Raw genomic sequence first — 11376 nt, 5'->3', positions numbered from 1 at the left:
TTAATGCCTCTTCAGTCTTCACTAAAGTTTTATCACATGCCTGGCTCATCACCGTAGCAGTTATTGGAGCACTTGATGCCATGGCTTGACTAATTTTTCTCTCTCTTAAATCTTGATGGCATGGATGCTAGATTCATTGAGGCCATATTTACGCACCACATTGGAGACCGACATACCGTCTCTCAATAAGTCCAACACAGCCAGTTTTAACTCCAGCATTGGAACAAATCATTGTTTCTTCAGTTGAGCACCAGATGAAGTGTTTGGCTTGCGTTTAGGGGCCATGTTGTATGAAAAATACATATCTTTAAACACTAGAATCACACTCAGCGTGGTGAGATGCTCACACTATGAGAGGCACACAGGAACTGAGACCGACTGAGGGAACAGCAGATTCATGTCTCCCATCTCACACTCACTCCGGGGCATACGCTCGTTGAGTGGAATGGCAGGTGAAGTTGCCCGCACTGTTTACAGGAATCTTGTTGTTCTTTTTTTTTGCCGAGCGCATATTGAATTTGTGTAAGTTAAATGCATGTATGATGCAACTCACCTGTGTGTTCAGACTAGTGATAGTAAGATCACTGAGCAAACATACCAATAGCCATAAGTATTAGGGCAAAGATATAGCTCCTCCTAGCTGGAATACAGGTTCTTTCATATCATAAAGCTTTTTTATTATATTTGCTTTAAGAGTTTGGGGTACAGTAATTCTCTTGAAGTGAAAAAGTATACAAGATTTTCCCAATCTGTATGGGTTATTCATTGCTCTATAAAGAAATGTGTACTTAATGAAGGTGGGGGTGAAATTCAGCTCGCTGCGTGGGGCTTCTGCTGGTCCTTTGCATAGGGATGAATTTCAGAGGTTGCTTACAGTAAGTAGGATTTTTCATACATGATAGTAAGTCCCAAGATTTAACAATAGTTCCTGATCCTGCCATAGTGTTTTATTATTCATGTGAAACATGACAGCTTAACAAAGGTGCAGTAAAATGCAAGCACAGGAATTACTAATTGCTATTCATTCCAACTAATTGTTTAACCAGATTTCCAAGTACTATATTTAAAAAGGATGAAGTTATGAGCAGGATAATTAGAAATGATGTTCTTTTACAGCACTGTAGTTAGGTTATACATTAATCATGCAATTATATCATTAATTTGCCCATATTAGACCATCTGTTGTTTAAATAGTAATACACGATAGAATGTGTGGTTGTGATTAACACCCACCTTAGATGTGTAACAATGAGATAGGAGGTGACACCGGTGGTATCAAAATATCTCCTGCTAGTACCTAGGTTTAAAAGCTATTTTAACCCCTTCTCTGCTAATCCTCAGTTCCAACATATGTACAATTTTATCTGCTGAACTTCTTTGGAACATCATGGCATGCATACCTGGTATGACTAGCGCATCTGAAGCACATTAAGATTCTCTAGGCATGGGGGATTCCCCAGCTAGTGAAATGACATACAGATGGCATAGTCAATTCAGTGCCACAACCAGAGTGTGCAATGGGCTGTAGTTGGAGCATACTGTGCTCTGGCAATGCGCAACGGGTGTACTGACCTTGTGCTTCCCCCACAAATACATAAGACATCCTCACTTAACTCACATATGTCAATGCTGAATATTTGCTAATGCTGCTGAAGCTGGGGTTAGTTTTGAATTATACGGTTGTGAAGGAGATTTAATAGGATTTAAGAAGTGTGTTTTATCTGTTGGAATCAGAAGAAAATTCCTTGTGAAGGCTGTGGAATCTGTGACTAGCAGTGTAAACCTATTCGATGGGGTACATTTAAGGGTATCACATAACTTGGCATTTCCTTGCTTCTGTGGCTTGCACTTTGGGGGGATGTCACACTTAACCAACCTTAATCCCTTTCAAATGAACTATTTCCTAATGGAATCGTTGTGGGTGTTTTTGTTTTTTGTTTTTTTACACACAAAGAAGGCTATGAAGGGGTAGATAACAAGGGTGTGCGGGGGAAGGGACACCCTCTCTCAATGTTGCCCATGGTGTGAGTGGACAGGAAGAGTTAATGGAGGCACAGCATGGGGCAGACAGTAGGATGGGGAGGGGATGTAGTGTTGAGTTGAATTTGTGGAGTTCTTGGTCCTCAGGTTACCAAGAGTAGACCAGGACATGTTATAAAAAGACCTTCGGAAAGTGAGGGGCTTCTGGGCAGGAGCTGACACTCTACTTCTCTGCTTAAGCCCATGGAGGAAGTAAACTTTATTCACTTGGTAGGCCTCCCTCAGCTCACACTACAAGGGAGGTAAGGGGAGGATAATTGTGAGGGCAGTGGCAGGTCTGTCTCTATCTCCCTAATTCCAACACAACATTGCCTGCAACCCTGGGATGGAAAGAGTAAGAGTCTGTCAAGCCAGCTATGCTATTGCTTCTGAAAAGTGGAGTAGCCTCTGTCAAAACCACAGAGTTTCAACAAAGGCTGAAGAGAGCTTTAGCTTGTAGCTCCTCTCCCCTAGCAACTCCTGCTACTCATTCTGACTGACACAGGGCTCACAACATAGATTATTTCCTCTCAGTTTTTGGTTCAATGTACTACAGAAGGGGGGTGGGGGGAGGAAGGAGGTGAGAGGGGATGCATTTTCCCTGAGGGCAATTTGGCATCAGTCTTATTGTAAGGTGCAGGAAGTAGTGACCATTTTGAAAAAGGGAAAATTAGACATAACAATCTTTAATCATTAAGCTTAATTGTAACCTTGCTTCTTCAGATATACATTGGGCACTGGTTTACAATAAATTAGCTATTTGGAAAATCTGGAGGATAACAAAGGAAGCATTTGTTAGCTAGTATTGTCCAAAAATGGTGAGTCACTCAGAATTTTTTCCTAAAGGACCTATTTTTAATTAACTTTGGTTCATAAAATAAATAACAGATTTGCTTGCAAAGCCTCAGAAATTGAAAAGTTTAATCACAGATTCTGAACTTAAATTTAGGTAGATACACTGGATTTCCGCCCCTCTCCCCAAACCGAGAAGTGACTGCTCAAGTGACAAACAGAACCCAGCCTTAACTGTAGAAGTGTGCTCATGCCAATATAGTAACATTGCACAGAATTACGGTTTGTTCGAGGTGTACAATAAGCAGCATATAGTCTGCGCTATATATTTCCTAGGAGCGTGTATGTGTATATTTTGCAGTATTTATTCTCCAATGGGATGTGGGGGAGGAGTAAACTATGCAGAGTATCCTGCACAGTTCCTATTCCCGGACACGCAAAGGGTGTAGCAGAAGCAGCGTATGTGGCATGTATCTATCTCCCAGAAGTGGTGAAGGAAACGTACCGGGGGTGAGGGGGGGGGGGAGAAGTGCATAATGTTTAGCCCCCAGGGTAGGGCGGGGAGAGTAATACGCGAAGTATATAGCACAGTATTGGTTGCCTGGCGGAGGCAGGTGTATAATATGCACACTCTCCTGCCCGATGTCTGCTCCTTGGTGAATCTAACGCACGGTGCGGAGAGCGCTCTGCGGTAACTATTCTCCGGGAGCGGAGCCGGGGCAGGGGAGGGACGGGCCGTGTCCTGCCTCACGTAGCGAGCAGCTGAGCGGGGACACACACAGACACCCGCTCCCCCCACAGCTCAGGGTCCGTTCCCGGGCCGGGAAGGGGCTGTGCGCGGAGTAGGGACAGAGCACTATGTAGGGCGGGGTGTCACGTCCAGCCTAGTGCCGGGGGGAGAGGGGGCTGCGGGGTGTCACACACACACACACCCGGCCGGAGGGGTCGCACATACAGCGATCGCTGTGCACTGTCTGCTCCCTGGGGGTGTCACTGTCCCCCCCACCTCTGCAGGGTCCCTAACGAGCCAACACTTTCGGGACCGGCCTCTCGGCAGAGACAGACACCAGGGTGGGGCGGGGCGGGAGGAGAAGCAGGCGGGCAGCTGGCGGCGACGGCGCAGTGCATGCTGGGGGTCGTAGTCCCCCACCGCTCTGCGGCTGCCTGCTGCCGGCTTGGGAGGACTCCATTCCCCAGGATGCTTCGAGCCGACGGAGGTCACGTGCCCGCGGCTGGGGCAAGGGCCGGGCATAAGAGCGTGCGGCCATTTTGTGAGAGAAGCAGTTGCTGGTGTATCCGCGTTGTGCGTGTCGCTCCGGCTCGCTGCTGTAGCTCCGGACTTGCGGTTTGGTTTTTTTTTTTTTTCTCTTCTCCCTGCAGATCCAGTGAGACGTGACCCGGGCGCACCCAGCCGCGGCCTTCTCCCCTGCTCAGCGCCCCGCCACTGAATCGCATGTCCACTATCCAGAACCTCCAATCCTTCGGTGAGCGCCCCTGGGCCTGCCGCCAGCTGCCAGGCTCGCCCAGCGTCCCGTGAGCGATCCCCTCGCTTGCCGTGTCCCATCCTCTGAAAGGGGCCCCGGGCCTCCTCCCCCTCCGCTAACCCGGGTGGCTGGGCTTTGCCTTGCAGCGGGGAGCAGCCTGATGGGGGGCGTCCCCACTCAGTCCATTATCCTTGTCTCGGCAAGGGGCACTGCGGGTATCCGTCCCCCCATAGTCTGCCCTCTGGGATCTGTGCTTCCTGGTAGTGCCCAGGCTGCCCCCATCGCTGCTGTGCAGCGCCTCCCGGAGTGATAGCTTCATATCTTCTCTCCCCCCGCCCCTCCACTGTATAGACCAGGGGTAGGTACCCTATGGCACGGGCATGTGAGCTGATATCAGTGGCACTCACACTGCACAGATAGTGCCCACGGGTCGGGTGAGCTCTGCATTTTAATTTAATTTTAAATGAAGCTGCTTAAACATTTTAAAAATCTTGTTTACTTTACATTCAACAATAGTATAGTTATATATTATAGAAAGAGCTCTCTTAAAAATGTTAAAATGTATTACTGGCACATGAAATCTTAAATTAGAGTGAATAAATGAAGACTTGGCACAGCACTTCTGAAAGGTTGCTGACCCCTGGTATAGACCCTTTGGGATTGGATCTGCCCAGGCACTGGCAATTGATCTGCCATGGGATTATTTTCTCCATTCCTTGTCACCCACTGTCCTTCAGTGGGGAAAAACTCTTGCCCCCAAATCCTGGTGACTGCCCTACTGTAGAGCCCCCTTCAGGTATTGACATGCATGGATTGTGGGGCCTCATTTTTGCATGGTCAGGGTCTGTTAATTCTTAAGGAAGGCATCCCAGGTACTGGTACCATGCTGCCTGGGGTGGAATCCCAAATCCTAGGGACTGACCTGCCTGGGGAGCTTCATCTTGTCAGTAAGAATTGGCCCACCCCCTGTCCAGAGTCTTATCTCCTTTAGTAAGGGATTTTCCTTTCTTGGTCCCCTCTTCCCTTATAGCCACACTGATTGAAATCCCTATTTGGTCAACTTGCCCCAGAATTTAAACCCTTCCCATGCCCCCACTCCCACTGACTCTTTTAATAAGGTACAGACTCTAGAGATTCATCTGTGATCCAGAATCCCTTGATTCTTTAACAGAGTTACGGAGGATGTGGAACCAACCTGCCTCTCCTTCCTTCTAGTTCCTGACAGGCCAGAGTTGTGCCTGCTCCTCTAGATGCTTTTTGTCCCAAGCCACTGGACCCCTCTTCCATGCTCTCCCCATTTTAGTTACTTCTGCAGCCCAGGCCTGTGCCTTGCCTGCTGCCAAGCTAGTTTGCTGGTGCTCTTAGACCTGAGCATTCCTTCTCTTGGAGGTTTGTTTCTGCTTCTGGAAAGTAGTGGAGTTGCATAGGTAGATACTTAAGTGAAGACTTTCAAATGTGACTAGTCATTTTTGGACCTTAAATTTTGGAAATTCAGGCCATTTTAAAGTGTCAAATTTAGCACACAAGTGCTGAGTTATACACTTTCTGATAATCGGAGCTTTTAAAGTGGCTCAGATTGGTAACCTAAATCACTCGTAACATCTGAAAATCTTGATCTAAAGCTCATTACTTAATTTAGCTGAAGAATGCTATGTAACAGGTGAAGGAATTGTTTGTTTCGGAAACATGCAGGTCTAATCTAAATTAGTTAGAAAAGGTATTTAAATGCCATTTGTTTAGGGGGTAGGGAATACCTCAAACTGGTTGAATGGCACAGGAAGCCACTTTCTTCTTTATCCCCTTCTAAAGACACTTGGCTCTCTTTCCCCATGCTTCAATACAGTTGAAGACTGGAGGAGTCTGAAGGGTGCTGTTGTGTAGACAAGGCTAAAATAAATTGTATTGGCTTTTTGCCTGAAACTAGGTACCAATTGCAGAGGGCATAGTGTGTTTGCAGTTCCTGGTATCTGCCAATGTTTATCACCATGTTTTGAAGATCTTCTCTTAGAACCATTCCATATGGAGCTTAAAATTATGGTGACTGGAACTAGGACTCCTCACTGGTGGGGAAATTTTTCAGGAGAAATATTAGATGAGACACCCCCTTAAAGTGATGAGTCTCTGGGTGAAATGGAGTTTTGATGTGAGAGTTCTTGGATTTTGGTGTTTATGGTTTAACAAGTAAACACACAGTAGTTTGGGGTTATGTCATCTATTTAACCTTTTGAGGGGATTTTGAAGAGAAGGCAAATATATAAGTTGGTGAAAACATGACAGTGAGTTAGCTAGAGCTATTATAATGTAGTTAGTTCTGTTTGGGACGAAAGAACAGGTGTGTTTTTTCCTGTTAACTCTTATCCCTAGGATCAGAGTAACAAGATTCTTCCAAAGGGCGCTCTGTATAACTGGAAAATTCTCTGCTAGCTTTATCAATTTATCATTTTAGCATGAAAAATGCTTCATATGTAGTAAACTGCCTTTTTCCCTGCAGACCCCTTTGCTGATGCAACTAAGGGTGACGACTTACTCCCGGCAGGGACTGAGGATTACATTCATATAAGGATCCAGCAACGAAACGGCAGGAAGACATTAACTACTGTTCAGGGAATTGCAGATGATTATGACAAAAAAAAACTTGTGAAAGCCTTCAAAAAGGTAAAGCTGCTAGCTTGACATGGAAATAGGAATGCAATGCCAATTTGTGAAAATTGAGTATTTTACTTTGACTTTTTGCTATATGTCTACTTCATTTTCACATATGGCTAAAAGCAAGAAGGGAAGGGAACAGTTTTCAAAACTGTATTCAATAATAACCTTTGTTCAAGGGACAATACAATATTCTTGAAAGTAACAGTTTATTTTACAAATGTTAGTCTCTTAAAACTTGTTCTAAGTAATCTAGTTAATTTCCACAAGGGTCTGCCATTTTTGTTGATTTGGCAGATATAAATCATAAGACTATCAGGGTTGGAAGGGACCTCAGGAGATCATCTAGTCCAACCCCCTGCTCAAAGCAGGGCCAATCGCCAGACAGATTTTTGCCCCAGATCTTTAAATGGCCCCCTCAAGGACTGAACTCACAACCCTGGGTTTAGCAGGCCAATGCTCAAACCATTGAGCTATCCTTCCCTGCACCAATGACATGAGTGTTGCTTTTAATGTCATGGTTCTGCCATTTTTGATTTGCAGTGAGAAAGTGTTGTTTCCAGTGAAACTCTTAAACATGGAAACTAGTGGCAAGTTGGACAGGCAAATCTTGTATGAGACATTCCTGTGCTTGACTTTCCATCTTTTGGCTTTTAAGTATTTTGTTTGGGGGGTTGCAGCTTGCCAGCTTACAGGGTTCTTTTTGTGTCTGTAATGCTGCTGGCCTGGTGTCACCAACTAGCTTCCATACTGTTTTTAAAAATCAGAATAGTGTAGTTTTAACCATGTTTGTCTCTTTCCATTCTTTTATTGATACATAAGTGACTTATTTATAACCTTCAATATTTATCTTATGCAGCTTCTGTTGTGAAAGTATACTGTAAAGCCTAGTAAGCTTCATTACAGTTTACATGAGATGTCTTACAATATAAATGTTTTTTCTAGAAATTTGCTTGTAATGGTACTGTGATTGAGCATCCTGAGTACGGTGAAGTTATCCAGCTTCAAGGTGACCAGAGAAAGAACATTTGCCAATTCCTCTTAGAGGTGAGTGACTACAGACAGACCATTAGCAGTATTTTAGATCTCTCTGAAACTGATAAAGACCTTAATTGTTAAAGGTATCATATTAATTTCTTTACATTTAACCAGTTTTTGAACCTTTAATACAGCTCGTAATACACTGACCTGAAAGGACAAAACCAGATGTTTGCAGTACATAAGAACGGCCATACTGGGTCTGACCAAAGGTCCATCTAGCCCAGTATCCTGTCTTCCGACAGTGGCCAATATCAGGTGCCCCAGAAGGAATGAACAAAACAGGTAATCAAGTGATCCATCCCCTGTTGCTCATTCCCAGCTTCTGGCAGACAGAAGCTAGGGACACCATCCCTGCACATCCTGGCTAATAGCCATTGATGGACCTGTCCTCCATGAATTTATCTAGATCTTTATTTAAACCCTGTTATAGTCTTGTCCTTCACCAAGTCTGGCAAAGAGTTCACCAGACTGTGCATTGTGTGAAAGAATACTTCATTTGTGTTAAATCTGCAGCCCATTAATGTCATTTGGTGACCCCTAGTTTTTGTTTTGAGAGAGAGTGAGTAAATAACACTTGCTTATTTACTTTCTCCACACCAGTCATGATTTTTATAGGCCTCAGTTATTTCCCCTCTTATTTTTTACAAGCTGAAGAGTCCCAGTCTTATTAATCTCTTCTCATATGGCAGCCTTTTTATACCCCTAATCATTTTTGTTGCCCTTTTCTGAACCTTTTCCAGTTCCAGTACATCTTTTTTTGAGATGGGGCAACCATATCTGCACACACTATTCAAGATGTGTGCATACCATGGATTTATATAGAGGCAATATGATATTTTCTGTCTTATTATCTTTCTCTTAATGATTCCCAACATCCTGTTTGCTTTTTTGATTACTACTGCCCATAGAGTGGATGTTTTCAGAGAACTATCCACAATGACTCCAAGATTTTTCTTGTGTGGTAACATCCAATTTTAGATTGCATCATTTTGTATGTATAGTTGGGATTGTTTTCCAATGTACATTACACTTATCAACACTGAATTTCATCTGCCTTGTTGCCCAGTTAACCCAGTTTTGTGAGATTCTTTTGGAGCTCTTTGCAGTCTGCCTGGGACTTCACTATCTTGAGTAGTTTTATATCATCTGCAGATTTTACCACCTCGCTGTTTACTTGTTTTTCCAGATCCTTCATGAATATGTTGAATAGGACTAGGCCCAGTACAGACCCTTGGGGGAGACCACTATTTACCTCTCTTCATTCTGAAAACTGACCATTTATTCCTACCTTTTTGTTTCCTATCTTTTAACCAGTTACTGATCCATGAGAGGACTTTCCCTCTTATCTCATGACAGCTTTCTTTGCTTAAGAGCCTTTGGTGAGGGGTCTTGTCAATGGTTTTCTGAAAATCTAAGTACACTATATCCACTGGATCCCCCTTGTCCACATGCTTGTTGACCCCCTCAAAGAATTCTAGTAGATTGGTGAGGCATGATTTCCATTTACAAAGACCATGTTGACTCTTCCCCAACAAATTATATTCATCTGTGTCTCTGACAATTTTGTTTACGATAGTTTCAACCAATTTGCCCAGTAATGAAGTCAGATGTACCAGCCTGTAATTGTTGGGATCACCTCAGGAGCCCTTTTTAAAAATTGACATCACATTAGCTATCTTCCAGACATTTGGTACAAAAGCTGATTTAAATGATAGGTACAGACTAGGGTTAGTACTTCTGCATTTTCACATTTGAGTTCCTTCAGAACTCTTGGGTGAGTGTCATCTGGTCCTGGTGACTTATTGCTGTTTAGTTTATCAATTTGTTCCAAAATCTCCTATAATGACACCTCAATCTGGGACAGTTCCTCACATTTGTCACTTAAAAAGAATGGCTTGGGTTTGGGAATCTCGTTCACATCTTCAGCTGTGAAGACAATGCAGATAATTCATTTAGTTTCTCCACAATGCCCTTATCATCCTTGAGTGCCCCGTTAGCTTCTCAATTGTCCAGTGGCCCCACTGGTTGCTTAGCAGGCTTCCTGCTTCTGCTGTACTTACACTTTTTTGTGTGATTGTGTAGTAGTTAGATTGTGTGCGGTATTGTGATAATCAGGGTGATAAACATCTTCTGCGAGTCTAAAATGTTTCTGAATGTTCTTGCACATCTCTGTTGAATTAACAATTCCCATTCTTTGGGGAAACAAAGTGTTGAGTTTTGCCTCTTGTTGTAAAAGCCAAAATATGTCTGACAAATATAACTGATAATGAACAGGTGCTGTGGGGTGGAGGGGAAAATAGCTAATATTTTTTGTCTGTAAGAATACTCAGCACTATCTGCTGTTTGAAGGCATGTGTTATCAGTTGTGGTTTTCTAAGCAGTTCAGATTGAAAGGGTAAGTGGAAAAGACTAAAGGATTGAGATGTTCTGTGTTTCTAGTAACCAGGTTCTTAAATAAAAAATTTAAGGTACATAATTCTTTGGGGCAAACTTCTGGAGATAATTCTCTCTAACATTTGATTCTGGAACCTGGAAAATGGCCATAAATCCTGTATTGCACCACTTGATGCACCTAGAGTCCCTTGTCACTCCTAATGACTTCTAGATCTTCTCTCTTGATGTAATGTTATGGCCACTCCACAGTACAGAAGCTTTACTGAAATGTGTTTCCCTTTTGCAGGTTGGCATTGTCAAGGAGGAGCAGCTGAAAGTTCATGGTTTTTAAAATGTGTATAATCGCATGAAGAATTCTGCAGTTTTTGTTCATACTCACGCTGGCTAAACTGTGAAATGAGTCTTTTCAGTAAATGGACTTCCCACTTACCTAAGCATTTAAAGCTTAATTCACATTTGCATGATTACAGAAAACATGTGGTGTCTAGACTAGAAACACACAAAAAAATTGCAGTAAGATGGTAATGAAGACCTTTGTGAATTTTAACACATTTCCAATGGAAATGTTTTTTAGTGCTGATTGTTGAGTTTATTACTTTTCACCTGACTTAAATGTTTTTGTTGTATTAAAACCATGTATGTTGCAGCTTAAAAATTAAGTCTCTTTGTATATTTCTTTTGAGTATTTGGAACACTTAGGCAACAGTCCTGATTTAGTGTGATAAAACAGCTCTGTGGCAAGTTTTGTTTACTGAATACCAACTAAACTGAGGTCTGCATAATGAAGTGTTAGCTAATTAAAATCAAAAGTAAGATAAGTTAGGCCTTTACAATCTCTTCTGAGTTGGTGCATTTGAATACCAATTTTATTAATACAATTATTCTTAGTTTGTACAATTAAGAACTGGATCTTCACTCTGTTAAAATCTAAGATAATCAGTAAATTCTGAAATGCTAGTCTTACAGTCAAGAGGACTTTTGTAAGCAGTCCTGATTTCTT

The 11376-nt window shown here is 42.9% G+C and overlaps 1 protein-coding gene across 2 annotated transcripts; it reads left to right on the top strand.

The window, feature by feature from the left end:
• The first annotated feature begins 4088 nt into the window (after positions 1-4088).
• EIF1B (eukaryotic translation initiation factor 1B) lies at positions 4089-11031 on the top strand. 2 transcript variants are annotated; one of them, XR_012655242.1, is made up of 5 exons: positions 4089-4295; positions 6787-6950; positions 7887-7988; positions 8114-8264; positions 10663-11031. XR_012655242.1 is itself a non-coding variant. In XM_032763363.2 (4 exons), exons 1-4 carry the CDS (start codon positions 4265-4267, stop codon positions 10705-10707), a joined length of 342 nt encoding a protein of 113 aa, XP_032619254.1. In that variant the 5' UTR covers positions 4089-4264; the 3' UTR covers positions 10708-11031. The 2 variants fall into 2 exon arrangements, 1 of the variants encoding a protein (XP_032619254.1); XM_032763363.2 differs by lacking the exon at positions 8114-8264.
• Positions 11032-11376: the final 345 nt, after the last annotated feature.

Source organism: Chelonoidis abingdonii, chromosome 2 (assembly GCF_003597395.2).
Source record: "Chelonoidis abingdonii isolate Lonesome George chromosome 2, CheloAbing_2.0, whole genome shotgun sequence".
Classification (NCBI taxonomy): Eukaryota; Metazoa; Chordata; order Testudines; family Testudinidae; genus Chelonoidis; species Chelonoidis abingdonii.
The sequence above is the reverse complement of the archived record's forward strand: the minus strand, read 5'-3'. Positions and strand labels throughout refer to the sequence as shown.

What these genes read in the sequence shown, in the direction of transcription:
- EIF1B (XM_032763363.2), top strand. Translation starts at nt 4,265, where the DNA reads ATGTCCACTATCCAGAACCTCCAATCCTTCG. An exon ending in CCAGAACCTCCAATCCTTCG is followed by an intron (nt 4,296 to 6,786) that starts GTGAGCGCCCCT and finishes TTTTCCCTGCAG; the next exon opens with ACCCCTTTGCTGATGCAACT. An exon ending in TTTGCCAATTCCTCTTAGAG is followed by an intron (nt 7,989 to 10,662) that starts GTGAGTGACTAC and finishes TCCCTTTTGCAG; the next exon opens with GTTGGCATTGTCAAGGAGGA.